Source organism: Bombus fervidus, chromosome 17 (assembly GCF_041682495.2).
Source record: "Bombus fervidus isolate BK054 chromosome 17, iyBomFerv1, whole genome shotgun sequence".
NCBI classification, from domain to species: Eukaryota; Metazoa; Arthropoda; class Insecta; order Hymenoptera; family Apidae; genus Bombus; species Bombus fervidus.
The window spans coordinates 6,650,022-6,668,785 of record NC_091533.1 but is presented as its reverse complement, the minus strand read 5'-3'; the positions used below and the strand labels follow the sequence as shown (position 1 = coordinate 6,668,785).

General features: G+C 39.1%; 2 protein-coding genes across 6 annotated transcripts in view; one reads left to right on the top strand and one right to left on the bottom strand.

Annotated features, from left to right (window-relative positions):
• The window catches only part of LOC139996286 (A-type potassium channel modulatory protein DPP6), a 119,739-nt gene extending 106,864 nt beyond the window's left edge, over window positions 1-12,875 (top strand). For all 5 annotated transcript variants that reach the window (XM_072020563.1, XM_072020564.1, XM_072020562.1 and 2 more), the window contains 10 exons: window positions 539-737; window positions 3,487-3,561; window positions 3,866-3,918; window positions 4,007-4,567; window positions 5,063-5,386; window positions 5,464-5,637; window positions 6,105-6,327; window positions 6,469-6,913; window positions 7,042-7,247; window positions 7,393-12,875. In XM_072020563.1, coding sequence (XP_071876664.1) covers window positions 539-737; window positions 3,487-3,561; window positions 3,866-3,918; window positions 4,007-4,567; window positions 5,063-5,386; window positions 5,464-5,637; window positions 6,105-6,327; window positions 6,469-6,913; window positions 7,042-7,247; window positions 7,393-7,494 — 2,362 coding nt within the window. In that variant the 3' untranslated portion in view covers window positions 7,495-12,875. The remainder of the gene's footprint in view (window positions 1-538; window positions 738-3,486; window positions 3,562-3,865; window positions 3,919-4,006; window positions 4,568-5,062; window positions 5,387-5,463; window positions 5,638-6,104; window positions 6,328-6,468; window positions 6,914-7,041; window positions 7,248-7,392) is intronic.
• On the bottom strand, window positions 12,713-15,975 carry Mei-w68 (meiotic W68). Its single transcript, XM_072020524.1, has 5 exons — window positions 15,863-15,975; window positions 15,319-15,752; window positions 14,699-15,056; window positions 14,014-14,352; window positions 12,713-12,904 (listed from the first exon to the last, which is right to left on the bottom strand). Exons 1-4 carry the CDS (start codon window positions 15,973-15,975, stop codon window positions 14,052-14,054), a joined length of 1,206 nt encoding a protein of 401 aa, XP_071876625.1. The 3' UTR covers window positions 12,713-12,904; window positions 14,014-14,051.
• Between the last annotated feature and the right edge of the window lie 2,789 nt (window positions 15,976-18,764).

The following is an 18,764-nucleotide window of genomic DNA, read 5'->3' as shown; positions in this document are numbered from 1 at the left end:
ACTTTTTTTGCGAGAAATTCTCTCGGACAACCAGCCTCATCCCGCCAGAAAATCTCCATTTTATCGCCCTTAAAGCCAACTCGGAATGAGAACATCTCTTCGCTTTCTATAACATTATCCTCTATACTTTTTCGCAATCCCTAAACGTCGTAAACACGGAAGTTTATCCTTAAAAGCATTGCGATTTAAATCATTAACGAACGTGATGCAAAAATCGATAACTGTAAAACTGGAGAATAGATGGAAACATGCATCTTTTAAAATATTAAACATCTTTTCCGGTATTAAGGGAATTATTGACAAGCATCGAATATTCAACTATGTTCTAGACAAACTATTATCAAATTATATATGAACTTAAGCTCCTTGTAATTTAAATATTAACTAACTTCACGAAAAGATTAATAATTCTAAAATTAATCGAAAATATTTGCAATCTAACTCGATACTAATTGCAAGGTAATTGGTAAACTGGATTAGGTGTTTAACGAACTGATATTCCGGAAGGGCTATTATCAAATTAGACATGAACTTTCAGGTACGTCGACGAGCTGTTGTACTGGAGCGGCAGACGGCTCACGTTAGACGAGTGCCTTCGTGATGATCTAACGCCGCATAGGTTAACACCGACTTGGGTTGGCCACGACAAGTTTGTCTATCAGGCTGACGACGGTTCCCTCACTCTCCTGGACACCAGCAACAATTCCGTGTCCCTTCTGGTCTCTAATCACACGCTCGTACGTATCACGCAAAGCGCGTTAACGAAGGTTTCTTTCTCAAAAGAAGAAGACCTTGAACACAATTTTATCATTCTTAATTTCCGCTCTACTTCGAACCATACAATCTCGTCGACTTCGTTTATACCGTTTGGCAAGGATCATTTTTGTTATAAGCTCTTCAATATTCGTTTTATACAGTAGGAGAACAGCAGAGGATTGTTCGGTGTGAATCTGCATAGTTTAACGCAAGAGTCGCATTGCATTTTAATCTTTCTATGCATCTTTATGAATCCTGGCTGTGCTTGCTGTACGATCCGAGAACGTTGATAGAAATTTGAGCGGAACGAACACGGAGCCGTGAAACACACGAGTGGAAACCGTCCTTCAACGGTTGCTCCTCGATTCGAGTAAAATCGGTGCAGAAGCAGCCGCGACAATTAAAATTTGCTCTACCTTAATTAATCTATGTAGACCGAACGTCCAAGTGCAATGACCTCGTTCAGCGAACGTCGGGCAAGAATTTCAACAGGGGACGCTTCTTGGTTAACTTCAATTAAGTCTAATGCAATCTCGCGGTTCAAAATTGCAGAATATTTTTCAAGTCGTTCGAGTTTGAAATCCGCGCTGCGAGCAGGTATCAGCGTTCTTACTTCTTGAACAATCTCCCAAAGAGGATTATAAATTTCAGCGCATGAACGAAATTAATTAAACACGTGGAAACCAACCTGGCGGAATGCAGCCTGAGGTTAATAACAATTAAACGTAAAGACCTCCTCCGAGAGGAAAAACTTCGACCACGGAACGATCTCATCTGAATTCTCGTCTAAACGCTGAATGAACAATGCAAATTAACAACTGAAACGAAAAATTTCTGCTCAAACGTAAAACAGAATTTAATGACGCTAAGGTATGTTGTCGAGTTAATTAATTCTTTCAGTTAACTTTGTTCTTATCGTCTGGACGTTGGTCTTCGGAACACACCGCGATGACCACACAATATTAACTTTATAATTTCGTATTCCCAGCTCTTGGAAATGCCTCTTCAACGGTTTTGATATTTCTTTAAACACAGGATCAAATTATTTTCAATCGTGACATTTTTTAAATATATACATATATTTTAACTTGCATTTGTATGTAATATATATATATACGTATTTGAAAATAATGGAAATCTGTGGGATATGCTACATTCTATATATGTAATTATTAAAATTTTTCCGTATGATGTACATAAAACGAGAAAAGGGATGGCAATAAACGGTATTAACCGTCGAGTATCAAACGTCCATCGTCTTATCTATCGGGCAGAGTTTTGCCCGGGGCGCGTCATAAAACACAGAGAGTAGCCCGTATATACGGCGAAATTTAAGGCATTCGCCGGTTTATTCGAGGGAAAAGGGAGTCGCTCTCTTCTTCGCTCATCTCAGTGCTATTGTATTTTCACTCCACGAAACGATCCTGCGTGCCCGTGGGGTGAGCGAGAGATGATCGAGAACTAAAACGAAGGCAGAAGAAGAAGAATGATAACGAGCTAAGTAAAAACAGAAAGGAACTGAAGAAATTGTGGAATATTCGTTGTAAGAACAATCATGTTCTTGATGGTTATGTTCTAATAGATGGGATTTAACAGACACAGACAGAATTTAACAGCTAAACTTTAATCAATTTTAAATGATTCATTAAAAAATGTCGCACGGATGTAGGTCACTCGAGTCTGAGAGTATTGGTCTCTTTGCATTTCATATTTTCATTATAATTTTTTAATACAATTTTATTCGCACAATATACCGACGAAGTTTGGTTATTATACCTCGGAAATTTCGTATAAGAGCGGAGAAGGAGATTTGAGAAGCGAGAATGTCAATTTACTAGCCGTTAACGAAGGATCCTTCTCATCTGACGACGAGGAATATGAAATACGATTGAGGGTAATAATGTTTTCCAGTGGTTGGGTTGTAAGATCGCGGTTAATGAACGCGAGCGGTGACGATCGCTATCATTGCTTTTGCCGATTCCAAAGAACCCAAACGTCAGGGTATTAAATGCTCGACTATAGACGAGGCTCTTCTTGCTTGCTGATGGAGAACTCTTGCTGTTCATGTTAATGAAATTGGATAGAAGATTGTACTTGATAAATGTATGATCGTTCGATTGCATTAGGTAGTTTTGCTCGCGTAAAAGTACTCGTGTAATCTCTCCGGAATAAATGCTTCTTAAACCAGCGAATGTGTAGCTTTAGAAGATGGTAATTCTTCGAAATGATTTTGCTTCGCTGAGGCGAAACAAGTCCAACGTTCTTGTTCCTTTATTTTTATAGCCAGTCAACGAACAAATACATCACATTGATTTGGTGACCAGAAAAACACACTTCAATCGTCACACAACTCGTCCATTTCATTTTCTGGTCAGAAATAGATATCGAACTCTGGTCTAGTGCATAATCCAATTGCACAGCAATTCACGAGCGTACAATGGAAGCGATTATCTATTAAACAATGCAATAAGATTCATAACGTTACTGATAGCGGACTATTATAATTAAAAAGCGTGATGAGGACGTGAGGAATAATTTTATGGAAACATCGCGTCGTACTGCTTTTGATTTAAAACGGCCATTGCACGTGGATCTATGTTTCGAGGGATTGTTCTTGAAAGTTTGAGAATCGTTTGGTTTTACGAGGTCAGTTAACGGTCGTAAAATTCGCGCTAACACAGAAAATGGAAAATGCATAAGCCCGTAAATCTTGGCCGGCTTTATTTCCAGAGACAGCTGAACGTTCAAGGCTACCAGTGCAGCGGTGATCTGCGTTTTGTGTTGTTCAAACACAATGTCAAGCCGGTGAGTAATGTAAAATACGAGGAACAACTAGGCAGGCTTTCGCCTCGTTAGAGAGCCCACTGTCGTTGCATTAAACCAAATGATTTGAAATATAATTTACTACTAATTACTATTTAACTATCTTAAAGCAGTGTTTTCAAATGCAAAAAAGAATTGAGAAATTATGTTTATAATCCAATTCGTAAATTTATATCGATATATAAATGAATCATTATTAAATTATAAAATCACGACAACGTAGAAACCTCGGAAATCTTTAAATTCTCCGAAAGTGCTAAATAATCAAACGATTTCATCATTGCAGGTGTACAGAAATACCTTCACCGCATACTACACAGTCTACGACGTCACGAACGAGTAAGTAAACTGTCCGTCAATAAAACCTTTCTATTCCATCAAAGCTATATTTACTCGTATATCCTCACGCACTGTTTGCTGTTTTCAGCCATCACACGCCTCTTCGTCTACACATGTCGGGGAGAATGCAGCAAACGCGATTACAACACGCAACTTGGTTGGGTAACACGTCTGGCCTCCTGATGATCTCTGAGAATGATATTTACGTGAGGATAGCACCCTCCGCGGCGGAAGACGTGCGGATAACCGATACAGGTGTCCCTGGAGTAATTTATAATGGCGTGCCAGACTGGTTATACCAGGAAGAAGTGATGCCGCGGCCAGAAGCAACCTGGCCTAGTCCCGATGGCACGCACCTTCTCTTTGCTAGCTTCAATGACACCAAGGTCACTGCCCTGGAATTCCCTTGGTTCAGTAGCCAACCGGGTCAGGATGGGCCCAGTTCCAGTCCCTTGTCCACGCCTAGGAGAGGCTCATTCCCACCATCGAGGTCAATTAGATATCCTACTCCCGGCTCGTTCAATCCAGAGGTCGATCTGTGGCTCATGGAATTGAGCAACCTGACCAACTCCTATAATGGAAATGGAACAGCGAACTCGACGACCCTCTTCAGGATGAGGCTGAAGCCGCCACCTGCTTTGGACGGGCAGTAAGTAGTTGAAGAAAAGCTTTCAAGGATAATTGCGTATGCGTAAACTACTCTGAGATAATTAACACACTCTCTGCTACTAACATTTCTAAAAATTCATTGAAAAAGACACTAGATATTGTTAAAGATATTTTTGATTTAACTAATCATTCAGAAAGTTCGTGGCGTTATTGACACTCGATTTATTCTATTACATTCTGTATATTATATGTTTGGCGAGGATTATGTTTGAGGAGAATTATGTTTTATCTAGTGTTACAAAATACTACTTGGCAGATACTGCTTCTAATTGGATAACAAATGCACCAAATTTTACCTAAGTCAATGGAAAGAGCGTTATTTTTAAACAAGATAGAAGTACCTTCATATAATTGAAAAATTGGTACTTGTTTAAAATTTGTCTCATCTTATTCATAGGCCTTCCTTATCCTATTCCGAGCTAAATAAAATGTGGAAATGAATCGATGAAGAAAGAATTTATTTTTTTTTTTGCAGAGAATATTATCTGATATCTGCGGGTTGGGTGGGTGACGACTCCAGCCAAGTAGCGGTTGTCTGGATGAGCAGATCGCAGAATCTCTCGTTGGTATCCGCTTGTCGAGCACCAATGTGGGAATGTGAGGAGACTCACTCCGAGAGAGCGCCAGAAGGACAATGGTTAGACGCACAACCTCATCCCCTATTCGCCCCTGATGGTGACAGCTTCTTGCTCCTAGCTGCTGTTCAGGAAGGCGATAAAGAGCACTTCACCCACATCAAGCACGTAACCTTAACACAACAAAGGATAGCGGTCCTATCTCACGGTCGTTACGAGGTGAGGTAAATTAATAAATTAATTATTATATATCGTATTGAGAATCAGCGTTGTACATATTTTTCTGGATATTTAAGGTGAGTGAAATCTTAGCATGGGACACGAAAGCCCATTTGGTGTATTATTTGGGCACTAGAGAAAGAAGGCCAGGTCAGAGACATCTTTATGTCGTTCGTGATCCTACTGCTGATGATCCTCGACGTCTGGAACCGCTCTGCGTCACGTGTGATCTCGGCGAAGTTCTATGGAGCAGTAGGTGGGTTCTTATGTATTTAGAACGTAAATAGTTCGTGTTATATTTGACTTTACTTTACTGAAGTCCTCGAAATTTTGTGTCTGAATCAGGATCTCGTTTTAATGAACAAAAAGATATTTCATATTTTAATAGAATTTCTAGCAAAAAAATTAAAGGAAGAATGTCACGTATTTATCTACTACATTTTTCGTGTTCTAAGTTAAATCCAGACTGGAAGAATCAAATGTCAAAGCCTAACTATAGGGTGCACGTAATTTGCTTTAAATACAAAATGATGTAGAACTAGGCCAACGGTATCTCGCTATGCAAATACAACCTACTTTGAAAGAACGTAGAACTATATCGGTGGGAACGAGTTACGGCTTTAAAATTACGCACAACTACGTTAACTCCTACGAATTTATCAGCTATTAAAATATCGATCGCGTCAATTCTCTAATAAGATATTCGATAAATTGGTTTTATAGGTTCTACTACACCAACTGTACGCATTTTGGTGCGTCCGTAAGTCCACCAAACGGCGACGAAACTCAGGGTTACTACGTTCTCTACTGCGAAGGTCCAGGCCTTCCACTAGCCGGTGTCCACTTGATGACCTCTCACAAGATGATTCGCGTGTTATATGACACGCGAATCCAACGGGGAGATAAGCTTTCTCAGCTGGCGTTACCGACTCGAAGAAGCTTCGAGGTATATGCTTTGCACAAATGAAAAGATCTAATAAAATTATATCGAGTCTGCCAGAAATATCAATCAGTCCATCTTTTCATAAACTTTCGTTATCGATGTCTATTTCACACATTTCTACTCTTAACTAAACTGATCCTTCAGGTACCCCTACCTCAAGGCTGGAAGGCACAAGTGCAGCTATTATTACCACCTTCGTGGCGAGAGGAGCTCAGAGACGCGGCATTTCCTGTCTTGGTCGAAGTGAACGGTCGTCCAGGAAGCGAAGCAGTGACTGATCGATTTAAAATCGACTGGGGGACCTACATGTCCAGCCACAACGATGTAGTTTATGTCAGGTTGGATGTTCGTGGCGCTAGAGGTCAAGGAAAACGAGATCTGTTCAGGCGAATCGGTGGCGTCGAGGTTCAAGATCAGTTGACCGTACTGAGGCACTTGCTAAAGACTCTGAAGTACCTGGACGTCACGAGAGTGGGAGTGTGGGGTTGGGGATACGGCGGCTACGTGACTGCCATGGTGTTGGGTAGCCAGGAGAACGTGTTCAAGTGTGGCGTCGCTGTGAATCCCATTGCGGATTGGCTCTATTACAGTGAGTTACTGCATTTTGTATAAATCGAGAATATTCCCCGGAGCGAACTGAAGGGAATACGAGTTTTTTCTACCATTTTTTTTATTGTATAAAATTTACTAGATTAGAGCTATGTTCTTTTCGTATAGATTCCGCGTTTACGGAGCGAATCCTTGGTGCCCCAGCAGAGAACTACAAAGGTTACGTAGAGGCTGACCTGACCCAGCGTGCAAGGTTGGTGCCCAGTCATAGTCTCTACCTTCTTCACGGTCTAGCCGACCTTACAGCGCCTTATACGCACGGTGTCGCCTTCGCTAAGGCTCTGTCCGAAGCGGGTATCATCTTCAGGTACCAGGTATGCGATTTATTCGAAGCTTTTCTTTAATTATAACTGACTGAATTAATAAAATCTTCACAGATATCTTACTTATTTAAAACATTCGAATCTCATACGGTGTATTTGAATTATATCTTAAACAACGGTTTTTTAAATTTAACAGAGTTACGCGGACGAAGACCACGCCTTATCAGGTGTGTTGGAACACGCTTATCGTTCCATGGAGGACTTCCTCGCAGAGTGCCTCGCCCTGGACGCGTCCTAGTGCCTCAAGCCGAACGCTCCCTCGTTGTCTCTAGCTCGCCTACTTCTGATACATCCCAGATTGATCTGGATGCTCGTCAAGAAGGCTGCCGTCGTTCAGGACTAGACTAGCTTCGAGTAAATAGATATATCGGACGTCACGGAATACACTGGTCCTGATCGTTACGTATCAGACCAACGAAAACGCGAACGAAACAAAAATAGCAAAGAATCGTATAGAAGAAAAAATAACGAAACGACTAAAATTAATGCTAGTCTGTATCGAAGTCAAGGATGCTTGTGACGCAGAGAATGATTACGCGTAGAAAACAAGCGATGATGAGAGGGATGATGTAAACTTAGTGTTTGTATAAGTAACACCGTTAAATAACGTTATGTATCAGTCGCCTGCATCAGCCTGCGGATTCCTCTTTGCTACGAACAACTTTCACTTTGCTCTTTGGACGCGCACCCCGGATAAATTTCTAGTTTAGAATCTACCCCAGCCATCCAGAGAACTATGACACAGTTCAGTGGCGCTTGGACACTTTCAGATTCTGCAAGCTCGAGACTCACGCGTTTTCTCATCTTAAGATCTATCTCTTACGATCCACGAGAGAAATTACACAAAAATTGAAGAGAATCGGCAAATGGTGTCGTGCTTCTCGCAAGCTTGCAAGCTCTTTCCATTTTTTATACAGCGAAACTTTTGAGATCGAATGACGATCGATGACACACGGAGGATACTCGGCGAACGACGATCGAGCGTATCGAGCTTAGCGCGAGCTTGCAAGCTCGCGTTTCATGTTTTTTATATCGATCTTCCACCATATACACTCGTCACCGCTCGAGACATTCATGCCGTTTATATATATTGTTCCGCTTTCGAGCTTATCAAAGAAGCTTGCAAGCTTCCCCCCCCCCCACCCACCCGCCTTTTTCATCGAGGAACAGTTATTCTCGAGGATGTAGACTTCTTTCTATACGAACGAGTCATATTTCTAAGTTCAATAAATCACGACGTATTACGTAGAGCTTGCAGGCTCGCGTTTCACGACCGTCTGTCTTCTTAGTCTACGTCCCAGATATATCGGTGCAATCCTGATTTTTTGAACAGCTGGTTACGCCTGTGCGATGACGCTTGTCTAGGGGTACCGACCTATTTCATCGTTTTGAAAACGAACGCCTAGTGCTAAGTTTTGTGTTGTACAGCTTTGCGCCTAGTCTATGTACCATAATGTTACTTGCGCGTAAAAGCAAGGAAAAGAAGAGAACAGAAAGGGAAGAGAAAAAAATGTATTTCCCTAGCCCTTTATCGACCTGATCCCTTTTTGCCAAACTTCACATTCGATCCTTGAATATTTGTATATATCCGTATGCACGTCTCTCGATGAATCCCTTGATGCAGGACACGTTCCCCTCGACGAGGTTCGCGAGTGTTCCCGTTTATCGTTGATCGTTTGTTGTACTATATCGCTAAGTTGTACTATAAACACACAGTTTCCAGATTAACTAACTATCGTTAAGTAAGTTAAGCGACGCGAGGCTTTAGGATAACGTTTCAGGTTCACCATGTACTTTAGCTCGTTCGAGAGGACGAACCTCGTCAAGGGCAACGAACCTTTATCGTATTCCTTTTCTCGATCAACGTCGATCATGTGCAGTGTCCTGACAAAGTGAAAATTGAATGCGCCTTCGGATGTTCGTGGCTTTAGGACACTCTCGATCGACGTGTTAATGATCGATGTTCGTTCAGACGCGGTTGATGTTGGAGGATAATCGTTCGAGATCGATCGAACTCCCGAGATCTGTTTTCAGAACACTTTCGTTAGTCCTTTCGCTACCAAAAAAGAAAAAAAAACCCGCTCCGGTGATTCGTTTGTTCGAAGATCCGTTACTTAACGAATATAATTAATACCTCTATGTGTCTTTTGAAATTTGTACCGTGCCATCGATTCAAGTTTCTTCCGAATTATTCCTCATCCGGATGATAAACGTAGCGAAAGGGTTGAGAGACTTGGATATTTTTCGCTCGCGAGTCCGATCGATACGAGACTCCTTTCACAGTTGATTAAGAGGATAAGAGAAAACTAAGTGAACACAAAATATGTCGCGCTCGAACGAAGAGAGTCGCACGTCGCCATAAAACGCTGCCTGCCAAGCAGCCCTTAAATGCCGACAATCAAGGCTAGTGCAACTAATCAAACGATAATAAATAGAAACGGAGAGGATGAAGAAATTACCTAATAATAATTAATGAATTCTTAGATGAGTGATCGATGTGGTTCGTCCGCGTCAGGCTGCGTGGCTTAGGGTCTCGACGAGATACAAAGAGAGAAATTAAGAAATCACAGGAAGAGAAAGACTTGTTAGAAATATATCCAACGTATGAAAAGAATTCTCGTCGAGGAGATCCACATTTGCGCGTGGACGGATAAGTAGACGTGGCAAATCGATTAGATTGAAATTACGTGCTTGATGTCGATCGTAGAGAGTACAAAAGGTGTAACAGCGCCTGACTAAGGAATTGCCTCACCAATTATTCACCTGAACGTCTACCCTCGAATCCACGAACGTTTCTTCCACGGCCCGAGAAAATATATTCGAATCAACGTAGTCTCGATATTTTTTCCAGGAAGGATACTGAATAAAATATAACGGCGCCATTTGACGCGGAGATCATCCTGCATTCGTGAGAACGAGAAGAAACGTCGCAATTCCTTAGGAAATGTTTCGCTGAATCCTTTCTAACCGGATTCCTCGATTGCGCGACAAGGACAGACGCATTATTGTTAGATCACGTTGTAAAAGATTCATTTTTTCTTTTTTCTTTTTTTTTTTTTCGTTTTCGTGAGCAACTTTTCCCCGAGTATGAATTCGAGAGAAAGGGTTAGTAAAATTCGAGAAACACGAAGGGAGAAGCGTGAACGCGAATATAAAAGAGAGATAGAATATGAGGTAGTGAGAATGAATGAGAGTGTGAGCGTGCAATCGCAATCAATTATTAACTTATAATTAAACGGCAAAAAAAAGTGCGGCGAACTTTAACTGTAGGCATATAGATAATCGGTCTCACGAACTCGGCAGGCACGCAAACAGTAAAAAAAAAAAAAAAAAAGAGAAGAAAGAAACGATGGCAAATAACAATTGTAAACAGCGATAAGAAGAAAGGAGAACAAGAGGGAATTGCAAGCATGCGAATTACGTGAAATTAAATCGCAAGAAAATTAAATAAATAAATAAATGAAACCTTGGTAGCAGCGCATAAGGGTATCTATAAGCTTTTGGTAACGTATTATCGCCGCTAGGCTAAAGAGAATTAATTAAAAATAAAAAAAAAGAAAATATATATATATTATACAATAAAGAGAAAAAAAAAAAGTAAAATGCGACACACAAAGAAAGAGAAGACACATACGCAGGACATGCAGATTGCAATTGACGCGGAAACTCGAGTTTAATATATCGGGCCCGTGCGAACACTCGGACGAATTTATGCGAACAATGTCGACGAATGTATTCGCCTGTCCGACCACGCGAAATCGCCCGTCGACGTTCAACGATTTCGAGATGACGATAGAAAATTATACAAGAATAAAGAGAAGAAGAAGAAGAAGAAGAAGAAGAAGAAAAAAGAAGAAGAGAAAGAAATAGAAAAATGAAAAAGAAATCGCGAGCGTTTGTATCATCCGTAATGGGAGAACAAAAATTTACTGATAATAATAATAAGGAGACTATTTGAAATTAATTTGGATAATCTGTGATACTCAGATTGACGATTATTATTCGGATTAGACGGTATTTCACGCGTTTTTAACGTCATCGGATAACACTCGAACATCGAGGTATTAATAGATAAGGTATCGATAAACGAAATTGTTCGAGTAACGCATGCTCCGAACTAAGTCCAAGCTTCTCCACGAGAATCGATGTAAACTTAATAGGTAGTAAACGATATTCAAAGCCTTCAGGGTTCTTGAACGACAAGGTATTGTTATCGAATTGTTATCTATCTAAATATATTAGAATTTCTAGCTGTTGAAAGTACGATGTCTTACTTGTACTCTTTAATGTTTCATTGTGAGACTGTTCGTGAAACTACTCTAACACGTCGACATAAAAAAAATTCGATGTCAGGATTAAAATACAATGTTCACTACTATATTCGACGATCGAATTTGATTCAAAATTTATTCACACTTTTTCTAATAATTCGATCTCACATCAAAGGAAATAAACAATCGTATCGATGTTCATATCGTCGAGAGCTTGGACTTGATTTCCGGAAGTGGCCTACTCGTCACGACGTTTTATGTATATCAGACTCCTCGATGTGAATCGCATCAGGCGAGCCAACTCGAAACGACGTCTGAATGATCAAAGATTCGGTTTAATCGATCAACATACTCGGAAGCGTTGAGTCGAATATTGGCCAGCGACTCGTTGAATTCAATCGTGCTCCGCGAGTGTGGCCGACGCGCTCGGACAATTGTTTTTTATAATAATAATAATTCGCTCGGATCATCAAGCGAGCGACTATGCGAGAGTGCCGTGAATTATCGTTATCGAGAGACAGAGAGGCGTTCTCGATAGTTTCTCGTGGGAAACGAGGGCACGCGGATTGTTTCCACTCGGTTTTTTACGATATTCGCACGGACCTGGAGACCGAACATCCACGAAATCGGCCACGCCAAACAATCGATCGTTTTCAATCGGTTTCAACGAAGTATCCCATAAGTGAAACGCAAACTATTGTGATAGCACGTTGGATGATCGAAAATATCGTGTCCTTGATTTCATTTTCTAATATTCAATTATACATCCATATTAGGATATTCCATGTGTTATCTATTATTTTTCGAAGCTATTCTTTCTGGCAATTTCTGAATTCCTCGCTCGATAAGTTGTTAAAATTTTCAGACAAAATATTTGATTATTACTTTGGGAATTTCGAATAGATCAAAGTTTTTAATTTTATAGCATTTCGTAATGGTCAAAATAAATGAATATTTTCCCTTATTACATACGTTTATTTACCAGATTTTTAATATGTCCACATATTACAAACAGAATTGTATATTCGTACGTTTTATTTGTCAAGCCAATCAAATGTGTTTCATAATGTAATTCAACGCGTTAAAGATTAATTTTCAATACCTGCAAAGAATATTTCCTATCTTAAAGAATAAATTTTCGTTTGTAACCACTGTTATAAAATCAATTTTCAAAGAGGCTTGCTGTAATCGTTTAAAGACGCCGATTTCGCGGATATCGTTATAATTCCACGTAACACCCACGAGATAATCATGTTACTAAGACTCTGCGTTTTTTAATATCAGCGAGACTCGGCCCTGACCACGGGCGAACAAAAGTGTTTTCAATAAACTGTTACATTACCTGAAATCTTGTTGTTTTCTTTCGTTCCATCGAACCTGAAACATACAACTTCCGGTTATCGTATATCATAAATAACGACTATTCGCTTTTGTTTTTTAATTAACATCGTAGTTCTGGAAGGAATGTATACCAAAATAATACCGAAAAGATTTTAGAATAATATTTTCAGGGTATTTTATACAGACGAAGCTTTTTGAGAATTAAAATTATGTCTTTACGACGATCCCGCAAGAAGACTACACGTAAATGGCTGAGCGTTCAAGGAAATAAAAAACGGGAGCTTCATCCATCGTTTGGTAATCATAGGTAAATTATTTGATTGAATTATCAGAGAAGAGAATATCTTACTAAATGGTACCGATGGCTATCGATTATTAAAACGAAAGACTTTCGAAACGAATATTTCGTAATTTTGTTACATTAAGGTTATGCGATCATTTTTACGCGACGAGATCGAAGAGTCAACGAAATACAATCACAGTACCAGACTCGAATGAATCATTGGTTATTTCGAAACAATCATCGGATAGCAGTATTATTTATTTGGGAACGTTTCGAAACGTTCCCGAATTAATAAATTTAGAAGACAGCAATGACGATTATCGGGAGCAGGTAGCCAAACCAGAAGAAATTCAATCTCCAAGCTTCGTGGTAACATTATATTTCTCATAGCTTTATATCGCAGACGATATGTTAAGTACAAATTGACGAAGAGAAAAACAAATCTTGTTACAGACAGAGTGCAACAAAATTGAAAATTCAACAGACTAATCGTCCATTTAAGAGGTATTTCTGTTTTCAAGTATCATCGATGGTACGATTTCCCTTCCATAAAATTAAGAAATAAAATATATTCGGCTGATCGAAAAGTTCAATGTTTTAAAATTTCGATTGTACGACTTACACGGAAGGACAAATAGTAAAGAGAAAAATACGGAAGAAATTTCTGAAATTTCTTTTTGTAATTACAATGTGAATTCGACTTGAAATTCGAACGTGAAACGACGATTGAAGCGTTGCATTATTATTTTCATCCTCAGTAGGTTAACAGAAATTTCAGTTAAAGCAATTAATTGTTTCTTTTCAAAGAACGAAAATTACAAAACTCGTCGATCAACCTGATCGATCTACAATCTGCACGTACATTTTTAATTACGAATCATCCTGTATCATTCAACAATGTTAAATATAATCGTTGCCTTTGATCTTGCAAGGTAAATAGGTGGCTGCTAGAAATCTTCCCGAGGACGAATACACATTCTCTATCTCCGCTTTACCAGCTCGCATAATTTCAAGTTCTTTCCTAAACGCGTTGGTCATATAAGGCCTGCCTTCGAGAGCCATCAGTCTCGAGAAATCGAATTCCGTGAGGGGAACGGTATTCACTCCCAGAGCGAGCAATTCCGATGGATGTATTCCCAGCCAGCGTACCTTCGAACAGGCCAAGCATTTCCTCTCTCTGGATAACGCAGCCGAGCCAAAACTAATTCAGAAAAACGTGAAAGAAATTTTATCATGCGATCTCTGTGCATTTTCAATCTTCTTCAACTTCTATTGGAAATTTTTTCTCTTTCTCCGCGGTTCTGTGCGAAATTTGATAAACGTTTAATAAATGACCTTATATAGATTTTTCATTATTTTCTTTCTTGAGTTTTTTTTTTTTTTTTTTTTTTTTTTAGTAAGAAATATCAGTTTATTTTAAAATAAAAATTTTTCAATTTCATCGACTTTCTCCATTTTATCTCCCTCCTTTTATTTGGAAGTTTCTTTGATTTTTTACAATTTTAAAACTTTATAAATTTCATCGAATCATTTGATCGTTGATTTACCGATAAACACACATGATGTCCACACCGAAAGGGTCTGCATCCACGATTATATAAACCGGAAGTTCCAATTTCTCGGACAGCAGTTTAACCAGCATTCTTGTAGTCACGTCCGGATACCCTTTTCCCGTGACCAGAATGCAGCTCAACGAAGAGGTACAATCATCCTCTAACAATTTTTGAAAGACAGCATCTTTCTCGACAATCAACACCATTTTCGCCCTGGTGCGAACGGAAATTACCTCAGATATATTGTGCGGAATAAGGGCACCCCCGGGCACCGTGCAATCGATAATACGATTGTCAGTTAGAGCGAACGTCAATTCACCAGCTACTAATCCCTTTGATGTTGGCAACAAATCTAGATAATTAATTTTTCGTACAAAGTACAATAATATAATAGTAATATAATATATAATAATCACGCGAAAATTAATAGATTTCTAGTAATTTCTACTTTATTGTCATCGATTGCTACTCGCGAACAAATTATTTTTAAACTTCCACAGATTTTTAATAATTGTTCTAATCTTATTGTTCAAAGATTAACGTAATTAAATAGAATAAGTAATATAATAATTATTAAATCCCTTGGAATTTGATTAAATTCATTAAACACTTACTGAGCTCCCATGGCGAGCAGTTTAGTAAATTAGCCACATGATTCACAGTCTGATCCAGATAACTCTGTTCTGGAACTAAATTCAACGTTTTATCGTTTTTCAGCTCGTAATAAAGAGATCGTCTTGTAATGGTCGAGTTTATAATTAGCAAACGATGCGCGGCAGCCATCACGGTCATCGTTAAAGCCAACTTGTCTTTGCCTCTTTTAGTAGCAAAGTTGATCACCGTTCTTGTTTCATTTCCTTTGATTTCTTCGGAATTCTGATCAGGTTCTTCGTGAAATTCCGACTCGGGATCATTGTCTTTGGCAGTATGCGTGTCTACTGTAGCATAATTCCGTGCCGATGAGTATGAAATTTGTGGTAATCGACCCGAACATATCTGTTGGATTATAGATGAAGTAATGTTCTCGATACGGGCTACTAACTGCTTCCTAAATATCGTAAAAATGACTTTGTATTGTCTCCTTTTAGGCTTTTCTAAATTTTAAATTTATTAATAAAAAATATCGAAAATATCGATCCAACCACATTCGACATTCACCTCGATTCTGCATTATCTACCACGGGTATATCGATTTTCTTTTCCTCCGTGTCTTGCGGTTGACTGTCGGTAATTCTGAATCCCATTTTCACGTTTCTACTCATTTTTGACATATTCCCTACAATAAATAATTTAATATATAGAAAATGTTATATTTCAGTTACATACAATTTTATCTTCATAAAGAATTTCATTGATTATTTTTAATCGATCGAGTTGTTCAAGATGGACAACATATAAAGAAATATTTAAATATCTCGGCAAAATAGACACATCTTATATATCTTTCATAGATGATACTTAATATTATTTAATAGAATATTTTATAAATTTATCGTTTACGCTTCTGAGCAATATTAAAGCGTTCGGTTTAATCAATTTTCTCGTCCACAGATGGCACGAGGAAAGATCGCGTTACACTCTGTGGTTCTATCCTCCTACGCTTCTTTATCAACATTGTTAAAATACAACTTACCCTTATCCAAGATTCTAAGCAATTTCCCAAAGTTTCGAAACCCGTGCGATTTTTCTTCGCGCTATATACATACGCATAGGTAAATACACGTTTTATAAAAATATATGAAAATATATATTTTCAAAGTACAAATACCGCATTAATTCGATATATTCGCTAAAAGTACAAAATTAACATTCCACCAAATTTATTATACAATTCATTTTTTAACGCAATTTTGTTATTTCAAAAATTGATTAGCTTTCTGATAAACCAGCCGTAATACAAACCGATGAATTGAATCGATCGCTTTGGAGTCTTAATTCTAGTTCTAGTTTGTCGATATTAGAATATCCTTGATTTTCTCCTGTTCGCTACAGATAACTCGATATTATAAAGTAAATGTTAAACGTTGCATTTTGGCAAAAATTGCCAGCTTTTTTTCCGGAGACACGCGTAAAAAAGGAAGCGGAAGGGAACGAGAGAAAAGTCAAGAGGCAGCCCCAATTCGGATAATGATCCAGAGTCGATTTTTCCAGCGACTGAGACGCGTATCGACGCGAGTTTAGAAGGCAACGAGGCCAGATAAAAATCTACCACCTATCCGAACGTAACATTCTCACAGCAATAAACATATTAAATTGTTGCAGGACGGAAAAAGTATTGATCCGAGGTACGTAGTCGAGATTGTCCAACGATCGACAACGATTTTCCTGGTTGGAGAACGACGGTCGTATCGAGTAGCGAATCTCAAGAGAGCCGGACACCCCGCTGTGCATTTGTGAGCGGCGACCATTGAACGTCGCGCTACCGAGTGCACTAAAGACACTTCAGGACCTCATTCAACGGTAAAAAACAGTGACCGTGCCTGTAAAACGCTCAATTGTAACGAAAATCAGCGGCCAGTCTCACCACCGAGTCGCGTTTGATCGAATTCGATAAAGGAATATCTGAACCGAAACGATGAAAACACAAGTTACACTATTGATTTTTAAAAGTAGGATGAATAGTTAAGATCTGTGGTTTCCGAAGCAACCAATTGGAGGCAAAGTGTGGATCTTCCACGATCAAATTTGGAAATTTCCATGCGTTTTTCATATGTTTCTAAATGTAAATAAACAAAGAGATGCTTCTGGATAGAGATTTGTTAATCGCGTGCAATTCCTTCAGGGTATCATATACGAAGATCGCAGGAAAGAGGCAAGATAAGAACATTTTTATTCATTTTCTTATTTCAATACTACTTCGTGATCAAACAACAAAATTTTGCTATGACGTAATAGAAAAATATGTTTGCTTCTAGAGGGCTAATTATATCGAATCTTGGGCATTGCTTCGTACATTTACATGCGTAAGAGATTCTTCAAAAGAAAATTAGCTAAGTACGAAACACGTTAGATCACACTTTCTGTATAAATATTCACATATAGACTGTAAATTTCCTTCAGCAGAGGTTAGCCAAAGCAAAGATACCCGAAGGGACAATGAATACTAACGAGCGGCCACAGGCATTTGCGACGCGTGCCAAACAGCTTAGGGTCACTGAAACTGCCCTATCACAATCATCTCTTCCGTTCTCTTCCCTACGAATATCAAATTTATCCTACATTCGCATTATATTGCAAAAAAATACCATGTATTACCCTAACAAGTAGCTGTATATTGCTATATTAATTGTATTTTATGCTGTATAATGTTACCATACTTAATTATATACTGTACATTGCTGTTCTCTATTATTACTTTTACTTACAATTGACGGTATCCAGATTCCCCGCAGCACTCACTTATCGAAATTAAACGACCGAAGGAGAAATATTTTTCAATTCTGGATCATTACAAACCTCGAGCCTCCGATAAGCTGCAATTTATCGAGTAAATCTTGTTCGAACGAATTTCGTCATGTCAAATGGACGAAGCCGTGTCTCCTGCGAGCGTTCATCTCGATGATTGCATACATTGCGGTCGCTCGAGGCTGTCGAATCGTTTTCTGTTCTTCATCGATGTAGCGTGCTCATTCGTGCAAACGGGTAGAAGTAGTAGATACTTCGTCTTGAAGACCCGCGCCAAGCCTCTTTACCGTGCATAAAGGGATTATTCACGACAAAATAATACATGAACGCCGCTCGGTTTCGCATTAAAGACACTTCAAGGCTGTTCTTCTATACGAAAGGGGGATAGCGTTACATTGTGCAACGAGTGTGTTCGAGAAACACCCCTGAGAATGCGCTCTCCAGCCCTCAAATGGCCCGTATACGGCCGCGTCCTCCTCAAAATATCGGTTGGAGCCACTGAATATCACGAAAATATGCCTAATCTTTTGCGCTCACGTGTGTCAATCTCGTGAAACCTTCGAAAAATCGAAAATAATCCCCCAGCGAGAATCTCGCTTTCTTCCTAGGATTTGCTCTTACATGGGAAAATACGAATCCGTGAATCTTTTACATG

What these genes read in the sequence shown, in the direction of transcription:
- Mei-w68 (XM_072020524.1), bottom strand. Translation starts at nt 15,975, where the DNA reads ATGTCAAAAATGAGTAGAAACGTGAAAATGGGATTCAGAATTACCGAC. An exon ending in GTAGATAATGCAGAATCGAG is followed by an intron (nt 15,753 to 15,862) that starts GTGAATGTCGAA and finishes TACGATATTTAG; the next exon opens with GAAGCAGTTAGTAGCCCGTA. An exon ending in CTGCTCGCCATGGGAGCTCA is followed by an intron (nt 15,057 to 15,318) that starts GTAAGTGTTTAA and finishes TTAATTATCTAG; the next exon opens with ATTTGTTGCCAACATCAAAG.